The sequence below is a fragment of the Cydia pomonella genome, chromosome 4 (genome assembly GCF_033807575.1).
Source record: "Cydia pomonella isolate Wapato2018A chromosome 4, ilCydPomo1, whole genome shotgun sequence".
Lineage (NCBI taxonomy): Eukaryota > Metazoa > Arthropoda > Insecta > Lepidoptera > Tortricidae > Cydia > Cydia pomonella.
The window spans coordinates 4117617-4140673 of NC_084706.1; the positions used below are offsets into that span (position 1 = coordinate 4117617).

The 23057-nt window shown below is 37.3% G+C and overlaps 1 protein-coding gene across 1 annotated transcript; it reads right to left on the reverse strand.

Moving 5' to 3' along the window:
• Nucleotides 1-270: 270 nt before the first annotated feature.
• On the reverse strand, nt 271-19106 carry LOC133516885 (ras-related and estrogen-regulated growth inhibitor). The gene is made up of 7 exons (XM_061849911.1): nt 18727-19106; nt 16784-16954; nt 12678-12814; nt 12143-12301; nt 8867-9019; nt 4124-4280; nt 271-1854 (listed from the first exon to the last, which is right to left on the reverse strand). Exons 2-7 carry the CDS (start codon nt 16887-16889, stop codon nt 1625-1627), a joined length of 942 nt encoding a protein of 313 aa, XP_061705895.1. The 5' UTR covers nt 16890-16954; nt 18727-19106; the 3' UTR covers nt 271-1624.
• Nucleotides 19107-23057: the final 3951 nt, after the last annotated feature.

A 23057-nucleotide genomic window follows, 5' to 3' on the forward strand; every position in this document is an offset into this window, starting at 1 on the left:
GACACTGCGCAAGCGCTGCGCCGCGACGCTCCGCAGGGTGCGCGACAGCCGCCACAGTCTCCTGACCGTCGTGGCTGACAGATGGGACAGTGGCCTGATAAGGCACTGGTCCTCTCTGCATTTATCCCTAGTACCTAAGATAGTTATTTAAGTTTATTTTTTAAGTTAACCTTAGTCATAGCCTTTAATTCTTAAGATGTACTAACAAAATTATGGACCATGTTTGTCTGAAATAAATGCATTTTATTTTATTTTATTTTATTTTATTTTTAATAGGAAAGGGGGCGAAGTTACGCGACCGCTTCTCGATAGAGACGTATAAACACATAAGACGTTAACATTATAGAAAATATTTAACCCAATTTGATGTATAAAGCATAGCTGTGCGCCTTTGATTGAATTTTTTCGACTTTTAAGGGTTAATAGCTTTTTAAAAATTGTATGCTATGTGTTTTTCGCTCCTAACTCTTATAATAAATAAAAATATCGAAAATATTTTTTAAGAAAAAAAAACCGACTTTAATAAGGGAGACCGGTGCGTTGAAAGAAAGATTATTGTTGATTTTGTATTTCATACAATGAAATTAAAAAGACAGCGTCCTACGCCTAATTATGTAGAAAAGGAGGTAATTTTTTTTTGCTGCACCCACCTTAACTTATTTCAGATTTGCCCTATGGTTGACTGATAAGATACATCAGGCTATTCGACTGTATATAAAATAAATTATTTCACACCAAGCATAAAATAAAGCAACAGATAATTATTAGAAAATATAATAAAAATGGCTATAAGTTTGCTTAAAAGAGTTGTGAAGTACCCTCAATTCCTCATAGAACCCATCATCAGAACTCAAGCTTGAGAAAAATTTGCCGTGAAAACCTAACTGCTTGACAAACATGCGAAGAGAACAAACTGCCAAACTCCATAGGGAGTTATAGCTTTTTTTTTTCACAATCCATAACTCCCGAGGGAACAAAATAGGCCTTTGTCCTTCAGTACACCTGCATGAAATAAGGACTTTTTCGAGCAAGTGTGATGAAAACCATATTGCGGGAACTTCGTCTTTTTAATTTCATTGTATGAAATCCAAAATCAACAATAATCTTTCTGTCACCGGTTTCCCTCATTGAAGTCGTATTTTTTCATAAAAATTATTCCGTCCAAATATTAAAATATTTCAAAGAAATGTACGCCGGTTTCTGCGTTTTTGATATATAGGTAAAAATAACGCCCGTATGATCCCGCCCAGACTTCTTATCGTCCGCTAGGCTCCAACCCTTCACGAATATACAGAAATTGTTATTAGAAGAATGAGCGAGATAATACGGGCGTAGTGTCACGGTTAATCTCCGGTACTAGGATTAAGAATAGAGCGTTTATACTACGGCAGACCGCGACACCGGTGGAAGTTCGCCAGTGACTGACGAACGCCAACGTAACCTACGCTTCAGCCGTGAAACGCACGCTCCTTGCGTTCACGCTTGACGCTCATCCTGCTTGTCATATACGAGTATACATATTTGTTTTAACCAATGTACCTATGGCAATCACCGTCAGCGTTGGTTCCGTGGCCCTCGGGTTCGTCACTTTCAGAGTACCTACTTCTGTCAGTATTGTGTAACTTCAATAAGTACTAGAATTGTTTCCCCTCATAGCGACGCTCATCCGCCTGACCGGTGGCGGGTTCCTGACGACTGGCGGGTGCCGGAGGCGCGCGGGTCGGGGCGGCAGGCGCGAGTCCGTGCTGGCGCGCGCGCGGAACTCCTCCGTGCTCTCGGATTGGCCGGAGGACGAGGTGGAGTCGCTGCGGCTGCAGCCGGGCTCGTCGGGCTCCATTTCGGACCAGCGATGACCTGGAATGTCATATATTTAACTCTTTAAAAAACACGTTACAATATAACCCCATGAAATTGCTGTTTAAATCCACCGTAAGGTGTTTATGAGACTGTAAAGTTGTACCTGATTTCGTGTTTTTTAGATTTGGGCGATTATAACCCAAAAGAGCTAGATTTTTATGCTACTTTTTCAAAGCGTTTTTAAAGTAGACTAAATTTGCTACAATACGAGACTAGAATTGTCTCTGTAGATTTAATAGTTTCCGAGATAAAGGCTTCCAAAGTTTATAGTTTTTTCGAACTTTAATTACTAGGGTAAGCAAGCGCGATTGTTGCTTAGGTCAAACAAAGCTGATTTGGCCCGGTAGCGAGAAAAGAGTCGGCTCATCCGGTCCAATCTATGCTATATTTCTTCTTGCTCTTGGCAACTAGGGCAAGTTATATATCATTTTCGTATAATCAAGGGACGAGGAATTCATTTTTGAAATTTAATAAGTCTACAGAAGTTTCCAAAATCTGTTTCGGTCGGACACTAAAGCGAACACATTTGCACCACCAATCAGTAACCACTAAGGGGCTAGTCATGAATTACGTAAAAACAACGCGTGAAAAGTGCGGCGAGCGAATTGTCGCGTATAGGAGAGAGACAGTAATAGCGGCGGTAAATGACAAAGGAAGAACGGCTACGTTTTGCCACGCCGCCGCCAAGCTCTGACCGACCGTCTGTTTGTCTGTTCCGAGTGATTGATGTTACAAGGATATTAAAAGAACTACTGAAGTCTAAAAGTACCAGGACCATGAGCTTTTTATTTTCAATATTAAAACGAATCATCAGTGACCTTCACCTGTGACAGGGCCATGCCCGGGGCGGAAACCTGACTGAAACCGATTCAACAAATTATTCTTGAGGAGATGTGAAAGGAGGCGACGATTAACAAAATGATGAGCAAGAATGGGTAAGAAGCCGCAAGCAAACACTTATGACACTTCTATGACTTGACACTTAAAATGAAAGAGACAAATGTACTTGACTTGAGACTGAGACTTGGATTAGACAATGGGACCCAGAAAGTAAACAGGAATCACTACAATGGAAATTCAAAGACGAAAAGCCTCCTTAGAAGTTCAAGTCCATCGGCTAGCAAACTTATGGCGACATTTTTTTGGGATGGTGAAGGCATTTTACTAATGCCTTGATCACACGTACCGAGTAAACGGGCGAGACAGTGCTCTCGGCCGAGTACTCGGTGCGTATAAACATAGCGCCGAGTACTCGGCCGAGCACTCGGGCGAACGAAGCGGCGAGTCAGTAGCTCGGTGGACGTTCTATCTGCTAGGCCGAGTGCCCACCCTCCCGCTTCCCCGCACTGTCTCGCTCGCTCGCTCGGCAGGTCTGAACGCGCACTGACTCGCCACTCGGTCGTCACATGGGCACATCGCCGCGCGCGTCATATAACTGACTGTCCTAATTTCAAAACATGTGTGAACAATTACTCGCTTACATCACTGTCTCGGCCGAGAAAAATTTTACTGTCTCGCCCGTTTACTCGGTACGTGTGATCAAGGCATAATAGATCGTCGCCTAAGAAAGCGACAATGAATATTGGTTATTACGCAAATTTACTTTGCCAGCTGAGAGACGCCATAAAAGAAAAAGGAGGGGCAAACTTAGCAGAGGAATTCTGATTTTACACGATAATGCACCTGTGCATACGTCTCGCACTACACAGTGCTTCGACGCCATCGACCACCCCTCTTACAGCCCAGATTTAGCCCCCTGTGACTATTTCCTGTTCAGACTTTTAAAGAAAGATCTGAGGGGGCGAAGATTTTCTACTGATAATGAGATGATAGCCGCGGTGAACGAATATTTTGACTACAAATCGAAAGTTTTTTTTTAATGGTTTAATGCCGCTATTTGACAAATGTAATAAATGCATTTCGGTAGAAGGAGATTATATATAAAATACCCAGCTACGTATTTTCTTTCATAGTCAGGTAGATTACTTTTCAGCCACCCCCCGTAAGTGCCGGAAAAATACGCCTTTTTGCGTGTATTGCTTTTTATATTGTTAGTAGGTACGGAACCCTCCATTATGCGTAGCCCGACACACACTTGACCCGTTTTTCATTTTTTCATTGATGTATGGCTGATAACTAGATATCTCTCGTTTTTAGTGTTCCATGCCTAACTTGGTCCACGGAACGCTCTGCTCGCGGTCACCAAGGTAGATAAATTACGGTTTACAAATAACATCTGAATCCAATTAGCAACGCTTGTACTTACAAATCGAGCCAGGTTCGGGCGTGGTGTCAGAGGAGGCGCGCGCCAGCGGGCGCTCCAGCGCGGACGGGTGCACGTCGGCCTCCGCCGAGGCCCGGCCGCGGCCCCACTTGCTGCTCACGCGCCAGAATCGCCGCGCGTCGCGGAATACTCCCCACACCTGGACAGTAAGACAAATTTCACTGCTAACCTATGCTACGAATGCTACGCCGTAGCTCGTAGCATTGTTGCATGTATTTCAAATCAGGTGCCAAGTCGATTTTGAATTTAACAATTTGTATTCACGTTGATTGCTAGTAGTACAAAAGGAATCGGTTTTATGTCAGAAATTTCTTGTAAGATTTCATACACAGGTGCATTTACAATTTACATTCGAACATTGAAATTAACACATTCACTGGCAACGTTCTTGTAGCGCTACGCTCGTAACCGATCCTAGCATTTTTCCGCTTTGAAGAGGGAAGCGACTACGAACAAAGAACCCGCCGAGCTGGTTCCCGGCCGGCACTCAATATGTAAATAATAGCTTGTAACAAGTTACTGTCAAAAATTATTTTGTGACGCACACTTTTATTGCATGTCTATCGAGTACTTCTCGAGACCTTTCTGTAATTAGAAACTAAACTCGATGTGTTTGTGTTTTTCCATCGAGGAGTTCCGTTAGCTACCTTCCAACTGCATCCTCAGATCAGCTCTATGTAAGCATATATTATTATTGCATTGCATTGTCATCAGAATAACGTATGTACTCTAAATTTCAACTGAGTCAGACACCGGGAAGTGGTCAAATTCAAGTTACAGTCTAGTGGTCGAAATATATGGTTTTCTGGTTCGAATTCATATCTATTTATATTATATATTGAATATTTATTTATTTTGATTTATGTTATATTTATATATGTATACATTCTTTTATGATTATATTTCTATTTATGTATATTTATGTATATATTAAACTTGAATTAATTTCAATGATTATACACTTTTGTTTTTGTTTGTCATTCATTCATCGTTACTTCTGTTCTACACATTTTCTCAAAGGTTAACTGGAAGAGATCCCATAAATTGTATATTTAATCATAGAAAATGGTCACAAAATTTCACGCGAATCAGTTGAGAATTGCGACCTGTAGAGGAGAACATCCGGACATAAGAAAGCAGATTGCCCGAGTCAAAACGTAGCCCTTAGCTACGCTTCGGTCAATTATCTACATTTTCACATACTTAACACATTGAGTGCTTTGAGTAGTAGGTTTCCTCTACAAAGCGGGAAAACGCTAGAATCGGCTACGCGTGAAGCGCTACGAAAACGTTGGCAGTGAATGGTGCGAAGTGCATGGTGGGGGTAAGTAAAGCGATCCCAGCGCATAAGGTGGTAAAAATTTGAACTAACTGCGGATAGCGTCTTTAACATTTCGTACAATTATATGGCTCGAAATGAAACTTTGATTTACGATTACTCCTGAAATATTCATTTAAATTGTATGGTGTAAGGGACCATTGTAATCTGTATGAAATGCTTAATATAACTAACGTATTTATTTTGATAATTGTTAATAATGTATCCCTGTAAATAGCTTTGCAAATGCCACATATTACGTGATCTTTTTTAGAAGTTAAGAATGGATATAGTACGTAATGCTTAAAAGATAGATTTTTGTAGACCTATGAATGAGAAACAACCCCACCATACATTGTGTTGTTATAGCTCAAACGGATTAGGCAGCGTTTTCGATTAAAGCTCCTAGCCAGCGTGATTTTTTCCGACAACATCGTTATATTTCAAACACAAAACCTTAACAAGTTATACACTTAGGCCTTCCTCAAGAATCACTCTATTGATAGATGAATAAGATGAAAGTCGTATGAAAATCCGTTCAGTAGTTTTTAGTTTTGGAGTAGTTTTATAAGATGTAGTGAATTCACGTTTTCCCCTAGACTTGCGGACACTAGGTTGCGTGACAGTCGTGCACGTAATAGGTGGGGAGGAAAAGGTAATATAGGGAGTATTACAGTTTATTAAAGTCATGCCTAAACCTGAATTGCCGTAGCTCATAAAGTCGTCTCTTCAGGCAGACGGGGGCTTGTACCCACAAGCGAGTACACGAGTATAAACACGTACGATCGATACGTAACAAGTAGGTTTCATATCAGACGCTCACCGAGCGATTTACGTTTTATTAATTTCACCACCATTGTGATGTGTACGATATCACGAAGTATTTTCATTATCTATGTATAAATAATAAATTGAAATAGATATCATATACTAAAAAAAAAGTGCCGAAGTCCTCCAGTGGCGGAGGCCGGATAAAATCTTTCTTACTATTCATCTTTAAATAAATTTAGTATGGTATGTAGTAAGGTATCTAATACCATTCAAGAATATCTTAACGATATACATTCCTAGTAGGTATAAGTAATTTAGATACATTCTTAAACTATATTTGCATATTTGACCAAATATGTGAGTAGAACTATTTTACAATATTCCTTTTTTGTACCATATTTTAGCTACTAAATTAATGATTATGATTACCTATTGTAGTCGCCTAGTCAATAGAGAAAATGCTTTCAGTAACTGAAGATAAGAAAGCACAAACAGTCGATCTTTTTGCAGTACCTAACCCTTTTCCAATGGGGAGCAATGGAGCATGCGGTCGCCCGACTGCCCTTTTTAGGGTTCCGTAGCCAAATGGCAAAAAACGGAACCCTTATAGATTCGTCATGTCCGTCTGTCTGTCCGATTCTGTCACAGCCACTTTTTTCCGAAACTATAAGAGCTATACTGGTCAAACTTAGTAAGTGGATGTATTCTATAAACCGCATTAAGATGTTCACACAAAAATAGAAAAAAAAAACAATAAATTTTGGGGGTTCCCCATACTTAGAACTGAAACTCAAAAAATCTTTTTTCATCAAACCCATACGTGTGAGGTATCTATGGATAGGTCTTCAAAAATGATATTGAGGTTTCTAGTATCATTTTTTTCTAAAATGAATAGTTTGCGCGAGAGACACTTCCAAAGTGGTAAAATGTGTCGGTCCCCCCCCCCCCGTAACTTCTAAAATAATTGAATAAAAAAACTAAAAAAAATATATGATATACATTGTCATGCAAACTTCCACCGAAAATTGGTTTGAACGAGATCTAGTAAGTAGTTTTTAGGGTTCCGTAGCCAAATGGCAAAAAACGGAACCCTTATAGATTCGTCATGTCCGTCTGTCTGTCCGATTCTGTCACAGCCACTTTTTTCCGAAACTATAAGAGCTGTACTGTTCAAACTTAGTAGGTGGATGTATTCTATGAACCGCATTAAGATTTTCACACTAAAATAGAAAAAAAACAATAAATTTTGGGGGTTCCCCATACTTAGAACTGAAACTCAAAAAAACTTTTTTCATCAAACCCATACGTGTGGGGTATCTATGGATAGGTCTTCAAAAATGATATTGAGGTGTCTAATATCATTTTTTTCTAAAATGAATAGTTTGCGCGAGAGACACTTTCAAAGTGGTAAAATGTGTGTCCCCCCCCCCCGTAACTTCTAAAATAACAGAATGAAAAATCTAAAAAAAATATATGATATACATTGCCATGTAAACTTCCACCGAAAATTGGTTTGAACGAGATCTAGTAAGTAGTTTTTTTTTAATACGTCATGAAATTAAAAAAAAAATTTTTTTTTCATCATACCCATACGTGTGGGGTATCTATGAATAGGTCTTCAAAAATGACATTAAGGTTTCTAATATCATTTTTTTCTAAACTGAATAGTTTGCGCGAGAGAACCTTCCAAAGTGAAAAAAAGTGTGTCCCCCCCCCTGTAACTTCTAAAATAACATAATGAAAAATCTAAATAAAATATATGATATACATTACCATGCAAACTTCCACCGAAAATTGGTTTGAACGAGATCTAGTGAGTAGTTTTTTTTTAATACGTCATAAAATTTTAAAAATTTTTTTTTGATCAAACATATACGTGTGGGGTATCTATGGATAGGTCTTCAAAAATGATATTTAGGTTCCTAATATCATTTTTTTCTAAACTGAATAGTTTGCGCGAGAGACACTTCCAAAGTGGTAAAATGTGTGTCCAAAGTGGTAAAATGTTGAACAAGATCTAGTAAGTAGATTTTTTTTAATACGTCTTAAATTGTACGGAACCCTTCATGCGCGAGTCCGACTCGCACTTGGCCGCTTTTTATTTTAATACGTCATAAAATTAAAAAAAAATTTTTTTTCATCAAACCCATACGTGTGGGGTATCTATGGATAGGTATTCAAAAATGATATTTAGGTTCCTAATATCATTTTTTTCTAAACTGAATAGTTTGCGCGAGAGACACTTCTAAAGTGAAAAAATGTGTGTCCCCCCCCTGTAACTTCTAAAATAACAGAATGAAAATCCACCGAAAATTGGTTTGAACGAGATCTAGTGAGTAGTTTTTTTTTTAATACGTCATAAAATTAAAAAAAAATTTTTTTCATCAAACCCATACGTGTGGGGTATCTATGGATAGGTCTTCAAAAATGATATTTAGGTTCCTAATATCATTTTTTTCTAAACTGAATAGTTTGCGCGAGAGACACTTCCAAAGTGGTAAAATGTGTGTCCAAAGTAAGTGGTAAAATGTTGAACAAGAAGTTTTTTTTTAATACGTCTCAAATGGTACGGAACCCTTCATCCGCGAGTCCGACTCGCACTTGGCCGCTTTTTTGCTACTCTACGCCACACTCGCCTGGTCGATGCTCTCGCGGACGGAGATCTCGTGGAAGCACACGCAGCCGATGTCCTTGCAGCGGCGCTGGCCCTCCTCGGTGGACACCATGCGGTCGCCGGGCTGGTCCACCTTGTTGCCAACCAACACCACTGGCGTGTCCAATACGCTATCCTGCAACGATACATTTTATTACCATTGCTTATTGACCGAGTTTCAGTTTGCGAGGTCTAACTACAGCTCATACTCGTAGTGCCACTGTAAACCATGTTTTCATGTCAAGCGTTTATCAAGTGTAGTCATAAAAATAATACCTAATTATAAAGAATTTTACAACACGTTAATGTATACAAAATATAAAAAATAAAACAATTTAAGTACTTCATTATCCACCAGGCATGTTTTTGTTATCGTACGTAATTGGGTATACCTAATTGGGCTGTTTATCAAATTGCCTATAGATACAAATAAAATTATAAAGAAACGACGATTCAGAAAATATGATACTTCCACATTTTAATACGTGAATGAATCCTTTTGGGGTTCAAAGTCCTAATACCAGGACAAATTCTCCAACGAGATTTGAATCATTATTAATTTTAGTTGGTTTTGCTTTCTCAAAATAGTCGATTGTTAACCAAGGGATGAAACGGTACCTTTCACCCGAGTTAAACAAATAGGCAAATTTGCATAATCAGTACCTAATTAAAGTAACCTACCTGCAATCAGAGACTTTGCATGTCTAAAGATAAATGGCCTATAGCGAAAACCATTTATGCCAAATAACTTTAACACACTTCCACGATTTTTTCATATTTTTTGGACGTATGATTCGAAAGTTAGAGGGGGGGGGGGGACACATTTTTTTTCTTTCGTAGCGATTATCTCCGAATATATTCACTTTATGAAAAAAATGTTTGTTGAAGACCCCTATTAGTTTTGAAAGGCCTTTCCAACAATATCCCACACTGTAGGGTTGAAGCAAAAAAAAAACAAATTCACTCCGACTTTACGTGTAGGGGAGATACCCAAAAACAAATTAAATTTTTAGATTTTATTGTACGTGTTTGTCGGCTTTATCGATTTATATGTCCATGCCAAATTTCATTTTTCTAGCACTAACGACCACGGAGCAAAGCCTCGGACAGACAGACTGGCGGGGAAATAGGGAATATTTTTCGATTTTATTTCCACCTATTTGCTCATGGGACGGGGACGGAAGAGTAGGTACACCACTTTTTTGCACTAGAGCAGAAACATATCACGTTCTGCGCACTTTATAAATCAACAATGACCCACTTTCAGAGCATGAGATATGAAAAAACCGGCCAAGTGCGAGTCGGACTCGCACAGGAAGGGTTCCGTACCATTATCTATAAAAACGGTCATCCATCCAAGTACTGACCCCGTCCGACGTTGCTTAGGTAACTTCGGTGATTGGATGAGAACCTCGAGACGGACGGACAGCGGAGTCTCAGTAATAGGGTCCCGTTTGACCCTTTGGGTACGGAAACCTAAAAAGTAACATTAATATTCTGGAAACCTCTAAAGTTATCGCCACAGGTCTATCATGTCATTCATTTCATACCTGTACCTAAGTAATTTGTTTCTACGTTTCGACGTTTCTATTCAACAACGTGGACTGTTGTACTTACCTATGTTATTTCACGGTAAGTTGTAAAGAAATAAGTAATGATGTTACTTTTGCTAGAATATTCATAAAATTATTTTCTAATATAATTATAAAGGGTGGAAAAAATTAATGGGCCCTGGAGGGAAACTGCCTTAAAACCTTAAGCTAGCTAATTTTACTTAAAGAAAATATACTTTTATTTTAAAAAGAAACAAAAATGCATCTGGAGTATAAACAATGTTCATTTTCTGCTACTTGAGTTATATATGTATTTAGTTTTTTTTACAGAGTCATCCAGTGCCTCCGGTATAGGTATATAAGTGAGTGACCACGTGTGTAACTTAAAAAAAACTCAAAGCTTTTTGTCGCGAAGAAATGGATTATTTAGTACTACTTGGCGGTATCAATAAAAACAGAGGGTCCTTATCTCTGATTTTCACAAACATTATTTTATGTAATTTTATGTTTTTATAATTAAATACCCTATTTTAAGTAAGTCGCAAATATTCCTCAAATCTACTTAACTATATGCATTGATTCAAAATTGACTGCTAATTTTCTTTAAATGTGGGCCGCTAGAGGTTATACTTCTGTCCTCAAACCGAATTATTTAAGTCAAGGAAAGAAAGAAAAGGGAATAAAATATATACAGGAAAATTGCTGGACCGCCCGGTGCGCGAGACCTATAAATTACAAGACGGCTAATATAATCACAGACCAATATATTGAAATAGATTACTTTGTCAAATGACAATTTTGATAAAATAGTTTGCGATATGATACATACCTACTTTGGGAAATATGTGCTAGGCCTACTGGCCATTATAAAACACTAGTTAATCTGACAGTTGAAACACATGCGACATAGGTACCTAGTGTTTAGATGTTTGTTGCGGCGTCTATAAAATGAACACACGAAGTACGTACCTACGAGCATTAACTGGGTCTGCATCTGCACAGAGTTCTAAGATAGGCGGAAGTAATGTTGCTATGATACAATTGTGATTTTATTACACGCACAGCACAGATTCGCAAATCACAACTTGAGGGTTAAGTGGTCTATGGCTGAATCATGTAGTTGTAGGGTGTCATCCATTAATTGCGTCACACAAAATTTCAAGTTTTTGGAGCCCCGAACACCCCGAGTCCCTTGTCATGCTTTTTCCTATCTATTAACATGTACTGTCACATTTGGCATGACCCCCCCTCTACCCTGTTTCTGTGACGTAATATCTGGATAACCTCTAGTCACCGTTTGTCTACCTCCATCCTCTGTTTGTCAACTCTGTATGCGTCTGGTCAATATTAAATTCGGTCTGTGAATCACAAGAACATTGCCGCCGTCATACAATTGAAGTTACGTTCGTATTTTTGCAAGTAAAACTTCTCGCTGTCTTTTATTTGTACATATGTATTACGATTTCTAGCAATGAAAACTAATACCGACCATAGATATACATGTGTTATTTTAATACGCGCGCTGTGCGGACCCTTAACCTAGTAGCCGAGAACATTGATTTGTTTTGGTGTTCTCTGACTGAATTCACAAATTCCACATTGTTTACATTATATTATATGCGCAATAACTTAGAATAATTTGTTAAGATAAACATGTCAATAGGGTTGTCCAACGGCGGCTATGTTCTTGTCACTATTAAATAAACCTTCATAGATGAAGTTATCCTGCGCCGCCTTTTGTTATAGTTGATTAGGAATTTGAGACGATGACACTCGTCGAAGGAGCACTTGTCCGTCACGGAGTACATGAGGATGAACGCCTCGGCCCACTTGATGTTGCTCTCCAAATTTGTGTACTCGCTCTCCTGAACAAATTATCAACAATTATCTTAAAGCTTCTACTAGAGTAACCAAGGCTATGCCATTCCAGAACAACCTTTCAGAACTCTGTAATTTCAGTTTACTTGTACTATGTTTAATTTATTATTTCGTTAAATGCGAAGCTCAAATATCACAAGAATTTAGATTTCTAAAACGAGTTTCAGATTTCTAGAGTCAACTATACACCTAATCACGAAGTATCATTCGAAAACAGCAGAAAACAGCGCGTAGGTCCTTTCATTCGAAAAGAATCGAGTCTTTTTAAAAGACTTAAAATACTGAAACTCTTTCATTACTATTTGAGCACCGGTGTGGCCGGTGTGGCCTTAATTTTATTAGAGGAAAACATACATAACTCACATGGGGATCCCCCGCAGAGTCCAATATTTCAAAATATACCATCTCGTTGTCAATTACAGTTTGAAAGGCGTAAATCTTCTCCAAATTGGGATCATATTCCCCGATGAAGCGCCGGGTGATGAATCGCACGACTAGAGCTGTAAGGAAACACAATTGCCGTTAGAAAAGTCTTCAACATACTTAACAACAGTAGGTACAGTAATTGTTGAGTATATTGACTGACTATAATGTAAATAAGTTTTTGGCAAAAATTTAATTTTTGGTACAAACTTTCATTGCTGACTGTACTTTTCTCCACAGACAACTAATAGTCATCGAGACAATTCTATAAACTTCAAACACAATTAGGTTGCGTTGTTTTATCATAGAGTTCCTATGGCCACCTCCTGTCTCTATCATTAGATCAGCTCGATAGTACCATAATATTGCATTGTCACCCGACTTACATATGTATGCAAATTTCCAGCTTCATTAGAAGTCGGGAAGTGGGTCAAATTTAACTTGCAAGATTTGACCCGTACATACATAGGTACATTGCAAGTGAATATAAGTTTTTGGCAAAAATTTCATTTTTGGTATAAGCTTTTATCGCTGACTGTACTTTTCTTTCCACAGGTAACTAATACTCATCGGGCAAATTCTAAAAACCCCAAACACAATTAGGTTGCGTTGTTTTATCACAGAGTTCCTATGTCCATCTCTTGTCTCCATCATCAGATCAGCTCGATGGTACCATAATATTGCATTGTCACCCGACTTACATATGTATGCAAATTTTCAGCTCAATCGGAAACCGGGAAGTGGATCAAATTTAACTTGCAAGATTTGATTACAAACAGACAACGGTTAGGTGAAAGTAAATAAAAGCTTGTAATAAAGCTTATAAAATATATTTAAATGTCTGGAAAGTTAAGAAAAGATTAGTTATAATCCTCGCTTAATATTATTAATAAGGGCGCTAAGAGGGCTTATTGATAAGGACGTTTACACATTGCCTGACCCGACATCGACCATGACGTAAAATCGGGAAGTAAAATGTACCGGTATTATATTTAAATGTTCTTTTTCTGCCCTCCGGGCGCGTCAACTTTGCTCCCGCTGCGCTAAACGAAGTTGACGCTTTCCGCCTCCGTCGAGCAGAAAAATGATATGCGAGCCACGTGAGGAAACGTAGGACATTCCATCCCGCGTGGATGTATCCGACATCCTAAATTAAAAAAAAAACATAAATTCGGATCATATAATGTGAAAAGGCTCTTAAGAGAGAAAAATAGCGTTTTGAATCTATTAACAAAGTAACGATAATTTTTCTATGAAATTCCATTTCGGGAGAAAACGTCTTCCACTACCTAAATCTTAACAAATCACTTTGATTTTGATGTCGATCGTTTCAGCATAATATATTCTAGGATTTAGGTTTCGCTTTAAAAAAAATAGTTTTTTTTTTGTTTTGCAAATTTTGAAAAGAAGGAAATCCTCTATAGGTAAACCTTTTTTTTAATTGCGTCAATACCATACTAAAAAGTCACAGAGAATGGGAAATGTTTAGAAGTTGAAAAACGTTCTCTCCTTTTTGGTACTTCCCTCTTAAGAGCTTGGCCGAATTTCACCTTCCTATAAAAACGGAGTTTCTGTCTCATTTTAAAACTACGTGTTGGATTGTAATGATACTTTGCACATACAACGACATGAGGTATAATGATATATTCCTGTAATTAGTTTATATAGTTACAGCTTATACAACAAAGGAAATAGAGCAAAAACAAGTGCTTCAGATGGTTTACCGAGTCGTCGACTATATTAATATGAGTTGATGCCATTCGATCGCAGGTATTTAATTTCTGAAACCGACCCGACCGATATAAATACGCCGGTAATCTTCATGAAATCCGGTGGCCTTCTGAACTTCAAGCTATAAATATCACACTATCATTATATTTTATTATACAGGTATACGCAGAAACTATGGCCATGGTGGGCTCCAATTTCTTGCTTCTACACGAAAGAAAGAGAGATAAATAAGCGAGCTATAAAGTAGCGGTTAGGTGTATCTGATATTATTTAACGACATTATTGTTACCAGCCGGGGCATGTGGGCGACAGATCACCTACAGGTACACGTGTTGATACAGGGCAGGTTGGTTGCTTAACACGTTCGCTGCCACGAACGCGCCTAGCGGGCGCTACGCAACTTCGCTCTGATGCCGGACAGCACGCTAGGTGGATTATAAGTGTTTTTATGTAACTACTCTATATGGATGGACTAACAAAATATGGATCGGATGGTCTAAAATAAACAATTTTTATTTTATTTATTTAATACTTGTTTGAACATGAGTAAGCAAGAATTAGAGTAAAACGGTTTGAAGATTGAGAAGATTCTTAATTCGTCCAGTGGACAAGGCGTATAAACTAACTAGTCTAGCTTGTTTAAGCAAGGCGAGGTGAGGCAAGACAAGAGCGCAGTATTTCTTACAAATTCGTTCTATTTAAAAACCAAAGTTTTAAAATAGAAATTCTGTCACTAGTGCGCATTAGGCAACTCGTATTGGCATTCGTTGCAATTGTAATCAGTCTTGCTTAGAAAAGAGTGCAGGTTTGATATCGTCTTTCATTATAATGCTCTCATCATCCAGGATTAAAGGATAATACGACGATAAGCCCACAATTTCCGACATATATACCTAGTAAATATTTATAGAACCATAACTCTGGAACATTTTCTGTAATAAGCACACAAAATAATGCCCATACCAAGATTCAAATCCAGAACATCCAACTTCGTAGGCAGGTTCGCTATCAATTTTAATTGCTTCAAAGTATGAAAGCAGATACGTAAGTATGTAAATAATGCCCTTGTTCCAAGTTACCTATAAACTCCAAATTCCATCCAAAGCCATTCAGGCGTCCTAACTTTAGCTAGGGATGTACGGTGAGATGTGTCCATCAGATCTTCGTGACTACGCCCCCTATCTGGCAGACTTGTCCGGCGGTCAAATTCATTAATGTATGTTAGGAATTAGGCATAGATGTTGTCTGATGGATATCTGTTTCGCTTCTAGATATTTTATACCTCTAGGTATTTTGTCAAACAAAGATAATCCAAATTGAATAATAATAAATAATCGGTTACACCGCTGCTCAAAGATGTTGATTCACTTCGGTGAGGTGTCAACTGATTCATTATCTTGCGGATGATATAGGCTAGGTACATTTTAAACATCCACACCATTGTATAGGAACTTGATCTCAAAGTTGTTGTGGGCTATCGCGCGTGTCGATACGTAATGCGTGTGTTTGACTGCCTTTTTTTGAACCTTATTTCCAGGCGCTAAGGTCTACCAGTGCCGAATTAATATCATGTTAGTAAGTGCAGACACCGAGGCGAGGAAACCGTATTGTGTCATTCGATACAGCCTGGAAGTGACTTAGGACATAGTCACATGAGCACAGTCAGTTGCTCGTTGTTTATGTTCAGCAACAGTATTGTACTTTGCCCGCTACTGCTCCAAAGTTATGATGTGTGCTCGGTTGACACCGAGCACACATCATAACGTTCGAACTGTACATAGTGAAGTTAAAGGGAAATTTACGTGCTTTTTGTTTAAGCTATTCATGATGTTTGTTTGTGCCAATTACCACCGCAGGGTCAAAGGCCTGCGTTCATATGGAGCGGTCACGTGACCTCGTCCCCTTTCTTCTTAATGACATTCTAATTATGCACATCACTATTATAGGTCTACCACTTACCTATACTTGCCGCAAAACTAAGAGGCGAGTCAGGTCATAATGCCATCTCTTTCTCTCTTGTTTGGTCTTAACAAGGATAAAGGAGATAGCATTATAATCTCAAGCCAGTTAGCTTTGCAGTAAGTATACCTTAGGCGGTTGGTAAAGAAGTTACGTGGAGATATTTTCTAGTACAAGGTAAAGTCTTAGGCAGGTAGGTGAGTTTAGGTACTAGACTTAATTTATTTACATATTATATTTTTGTCTAAGTACTTAACATAATACAAATCAGCTTCATGCAGCCAAATCTTGAACCAGTCCGTAGCAGACCATGATAACTTCTTACCAGCCACCTCAGTTCAACAGAACTTCCTTACCAGATTTCCCGACGCCCGATTGTCCCAGGACCATGATCTTGAAGGGCTTCGGCTTGGAGTACAGCCCGAGTTTGGCCAGCGAAGACTTGGGCGAGGTCGTACTCATGATTCCGCCCTCTCTCCTCTTATGTCCATTTGCCAAACGTACATCATTTTTCGCTCAAAACATATCTGAAAGCAAGCGGTGATTCATTCGAGTGATTCTATTTATGTTAGGCGCCGTCATATAGACATCTGGTAATTAAACTTTCACATGATTGCATATCAATATGGTAGAGTACTCTCAAGAGTATTACGTTTCATAAATATTAATTATAATGATGTTCAATAATGAACTAATTGGCTACTTATTATATATCCTCATACTTTACCTTCAAGTATCTAATTAATATTTGGATAATTAAAATCCCGCTCTTAGAAAATTCAGTACCGGCTGACCTACCTAGTTAATCAAAATTTTCGACATTAGATTTTCGTGAGTGTTTGTATCCAGAAGTAGCTAATGCTATAATAATACAGAAATAAATATTATAGGGACATTCTTACACCAATTAGTCCCACGGTAAGCTAAGAAGGCTTGTGTTGTGGGTACTCACTACTCAGACAACGATAATACACAATATACAAATATTTAAATATATAGAAAACATCCATGACTCAGGAACAAATATCTGTACTTATCACACAAATAAATGCCCTTACCGGGATTCGAAACCAGGACCATCGGCTTCATAGGCAGGGTCACTACCCACTAGGCCAGACCGGTCGTCAAAAATATAAGCTATATCTATATTATACAGGCAGGCATGCATTCATATTCATATTAGGCAGGCATTCATGAGACAGGAACAGGACAACCCTACACACTCAGCCAATGTAAATGGGTCAATCGTATAGCATTATGTTCTGGGGTTACAGTTTAAAATATAACGTAAACAGAGCTCTAACCGCTCAAAAAGGGCTATAAGGACTATATTTCGAATTCCGCCGCGGGTCTCTTGTAGGCAATATTTCCTTAAACTTGGTATTCTTACAATGCCTTGCTTATATGTTCATATAATGCTTACGGAACTTTTCAAACACAAGCAAACATTTGAAACGCATACGCATCAAGAAGAGGAAATGCGTTTGCTCAAACGCACAAAAAATTTGAAAATTCATTTTCGCCCTACTTCAAAGGAGGAGCACTGTGTGAGATATCAAGCTGTTAATTAATTTAATAAACTGCCTCAGTATTTAAAAAATATTTCAAAGACTTGACACGATAAATTTATTTTTTCCGCAAAGATATCGAGGACTTTTTAGTGTAGAATTTAATGTTGCCTTACACCAAATTTTCATAAAGAACGTATATTTCGAGTAAAACGCGAATTTCTCCTGGATGGTACACATTTTCCAAGATGGCTCTGATTCCTCGAGGTCCCCCAATGTCAAATGGTGTGGGCATGAAAAAGGGGCCTTTAATTAATCTACATACCAAATTTCAGGACTGTCTCAGAGATTTCGAGGTTGATCCTATTCCGATTGTGCTATATGTACTTTGAAGAAATTACCTAAAGGCAGGTGGGATAAGATAAACATATTTTATTTTGCTCGGGATAAGGGAAACCATGTGAGGAAAGTCCTTCCACGTTGGTATTTTTAAGTCAATGTGATTTATGCATTGTACAGTCAGCATCAAAGTAGCGGATCAAACAAGGTTTCAAAAGTATCTACCATTCTGTAACAGCATAACAAAATGTGGTGGTTCTATATGTAGAACAATTAAGACGTTAAAAGATATACTTTTGAACGTAAATTATAGAGATTTTTCAATATTTGGAAAAGTTATCCGGAATATCAGATACTTTTGGCGCGTTGTTTCATCCGCTAATATTGATGCTGACCCTACTTGTAGGTACTAATGTTTTTAAAACAAACTATGCAATTATGCATAGACATACCGTATTTACAATTGTCGTAGAATAAGAACTTAAATGTTTTAATAGCAAAATTGAATAGAGATTATGTGAACATATTATTTGCGTTGGTTCCTTCAGTTTTTTTTGGGTCACTTTCACATCATTATTTAGAAAAATATTTCACACAATATTATGCAAATTTATTTAAAGAGTAAATGTCTGCACAGAGCTGCGCGGAACAAACAGCTGTTGTTTATTATGGTTTTATTACATGTCAGTTAGTTTTTATCTGATTTTTTTACATACTTTGCTATGTCTGTCTTTAGAAAATTCGAGTTTGCACTACACAATTTCGAAGAGTACTGAGTTGTGTTCACTGTATTAATTGTGTGAGCAGAGAGCGTGTTCGCGGGCGGGCGGAGCGGAGCGCCAACGCCGAGTGACTGTATTAACTGATAGCGTCGTAAATCTGCGGTTGTTTACTGCACGTAACCTATACGGGGTGAGTTTGTTTCTGTTTGCCGCGGGAAATTGTATTCACGTACTCGAACACTTTCTCTTGAAGCGACGTTCTGAATTTAAAAATCTGTTATTGTTTTCTTATTTATTGGACATAACTCTCAGTCGTGAGTTGCTCTCCGTGCTTATTTATTGGTTTGTGCGCGGTCAATCGATATCAAATGAATAACACATTCTTAAATTGTTATTTTTATACAGTAATAATGAATAAACTAGTTGTAGTAACACCACTATATAATTGTATATATCCATTATGTATACAGTTATTGTAAATAAAATTTTGGATAAAGATCTGAAAACAACAATTTAGCTGAATAACATTTTACGGAAGAATTTCATATGAGTATCTTTACTTACAAGTATTTACAGAAATTCATATCATTAGTTATTTGTTTTACAAGGGGGCAAAGTTGTTGTCTAACCAAAATAAAAAATCAAATCCCAAAGAACGTAAAAAAAACAATAGGTTGCATTTCGGGAGTGCCGGAGGAAGTGAAAACTTGAATATGAACGTTGTGCATTTTTGATATTTTGGAGAAATTGAGTAGCTGTTTTATAAAAAGAGATAATTCTCTATTATACCTACGTAAATAAATTTGAGTGTGGAAGATATTTTGAATTTTAGTGTTAATATATAACATATACAGAGTAATTCATGAGACTTGAGCAGGACTACAACCTACACAATCAGTAAATGGGTAAATGTTAATGAATTGTTCACCATCATATTAAGTAAAACAATCACGCTTCTTTTCTGTTATTTAACTTTTTGGTAACGAAAAATTTGAGTATCTATAATCATGGACACCCAATTCAATTTGCACGTCACCATGATGTCACGTGTCCGTCTTACTATGGAAGGTAGAGGCAACTTTAACATTTTTTTCCCCATCACAAAAAGTGCAGAGCGCCGCTAAAGAAGTTTTCACTTCAAAAATATCATTCAAAATCATCATTTAAGTCAATTCTACTTTCACAAGGAAAAAACTTACAATTTGCATCTGATTATTTTGCCCCACATGTGGATAAAATGCAACTTTGTCATTTAATTTTTGAACAATCAAGAGGGCCTTTACCTGTTACTGTTACTGTTGGTGTGGTGAAATAGTACATTGCCGGTGTAGCTTTATTTGACGTTCATAAGCGCATTGTAATATGCCTACTTGCATATTAAACTATCTTTATCTTATCTTAATTTATCTTTATCTTATCTTAGCTTATCTTTATTTTATTGCGCAACGAAAGCACATACCCCCCATGTGAATATTCTGACCCCCGAAGTTACTCTATTTACTTTCTGGATTTTAACATTACTATAGAAAATATTTATACAAAATTTGATGGTTATTAACCACAGCTAAGCCCCCTCGTTTTTTATGCTTTTTTAATTATTATAATAGTTAGTGACTTAAAAAATTGCAAGGAATTTGTTATTAGCTCCTAATGCAATAATCAAAAAATGCAAAACAGTTCAACGAAGGGGCATAGCATAGCTCGTTGCAAGGATCGAGTATTTTTTTTCAAGTGGTTCACCGTCAACGCTCCCGATAGTACGAGTACAATAAATTGGTAGAAAAATGGGGACTACGTTTGTATGGAAAAACCAGGCTGACGCAACTAGGAACAAAATAAGTTTTGTATGGAACTTGTTTCGCAAATCTTTGCCAACGAAGAAAAATAAAACGTCAGTGCTATTTATTCTGTCAAGTTTACATCAAGTCAACTGTCAGCCTAATTGTTTTGTTTGTTATGAAGGCTTCAATGTTTTGTTCGGGTATTTCATGCAATTTCTTTATTATTTAGTGAAAATATCGAAAATAGTGAACCGTGATCAGAGTAAAGAACGAGTTTGTTAGAATGCCACCGAGAAAACGGTTTACTAAGTGTGAAATATGTGGCAAGCGAGCCACTCGAGAAAATCACGAAAAAAGGGATTTTATGGCGAAATTTCCATTGGATAAAGACCGGTACGTATTGCTTTAGATACTTTTGACCTTATTTTGGTGCAGCAGGCTTTAAACACATCGAAAATTTGATATTTTATATTATTTTTAGTTGTGAACTAGGGATGTACTAAAACTATCGATAATTGTATGTTTATTTGTATATCAGTGTAAGTAATTAAATAAAATATGTGAAATTTCCTGAGAACTTGCATGCAATATGACACAAAATTAATTCGTCGAAGATTTTCAGTGGAAAATTATCTATCATCTATGCATTAATGGTCATTATTTAACATATTTGATTTGATTTATAGATGCATATTAGCGCTATGTAATCAGTTGATCATCTCATTAGCAAACACTTGGAATATAAACTGTACATAACCAAGGCTGTATGTTTTCAGATGCAGGCAGTGGGTTAAATTTGTTGGGAACGAAGACCTGATACATCTTCCCATAGAAAAGTTACATTTATTGAAACATGTATCTGCAGATCATTATGAAAATAGTGCTTTTAATAAATAAAAAATTAAGAAAAAAATAGTGAAGGATTTTATAATTACAATCTGAGCGTGAGGTATTCTAAAATAGAATCCTAGCGTAGTGAGGGATTCAAGTGTTAACGCCTATGGGTGGTATTCCACCTATGCAATTTCTTTGTCTAATGTGTATTGCGTCTCACATTTTGATTAATGACAGAGTGAGACGCAATGACATTGGACCAAGAAATTGGATAGGTGGAATACCACCCTAAGGTAAAAATATTTTTGCTACTACGTGATAAATTTACATACTGCTTTTCACATCACCTATGAGGAAATTATTATGGTAAAAATAAATAAATAAATTTAATTAATGGTAATTAAATGAATAATTTAACCTAAGAAGTATGCAAAAAGAGGAAAAAAGTGATCCCTCTTAGTAGGGAAAAAAAGTGCTACTTTGATCCTTCCTAGTGGTGAAGACCAACAAGGTGTTCTAAAAAAATCGAGTCCACATTAAGCTCGACCACGTATCAGTCCACTCATAGAACTATCCACTATATAACATACAACTTAAATGTGGACTCGATCCTAATTTGATTTCGAGTACAAAATTTGTAGACAAGAGTCTATATTTCAACCCTCCCCATTTTATCGATATCGATAAGAAACGCAAGCGTGTAGCGTACTACACTATTTAAATTGCTTATGTTGGTACTATGGTTCTTTGACAGTTCTTTGTCGTACATTTTGGTAATGATTTGCGAAACAAAGGGATTCCACTCGCTAGTATGGAAGTCCCGTCTCTTAAAACGTAGTGATTATATGCTCTTTGGGAAAAACGTCGACCACTTACTAAAGTAACTTACCACTTACGAAATACTTTTCAGCAATGACTTTTCTGTAAACTTTGTACGTCTAATGTAGAAGCCTTATAGCTTATACATATAGCGCAGTGGCCTTTAATAAGGCCTTCTATTTGATTGTGTTTCGAATCTTTATTTTGACCAATGAGGTACATACATATTGCATTTCTCTTTCTTCTTTGCAACTTTTGCAGGCTAATGCCATAATTTAATCTGTGATAACGGTGCGTATGATGGTACGAAGCACTTGTCACCGGAGTCGCGGCTTGGGCTTGGGCATTTTTTTTTAAATATTTAATTTGGATATCTTTCCAATAAGGGACAATGGAATACCGGAGCTTTGGGAGGTATACGCAGACCCGAAGCTAACAAATAGAGACCCTCTCGATAATTTATTGAATTTTAATGCGTATTACAAACATACGCGTCAAACTGAGAACCTTCTTTTTTTTTACATACAATAATGTTTTATTTTAGCCTAAAATAATCTACTACAATTTTTCGTAAAAGCGAGGGAAAATAATCAGCATTCATTCATCGTGTATAGGGTAATTGAAACG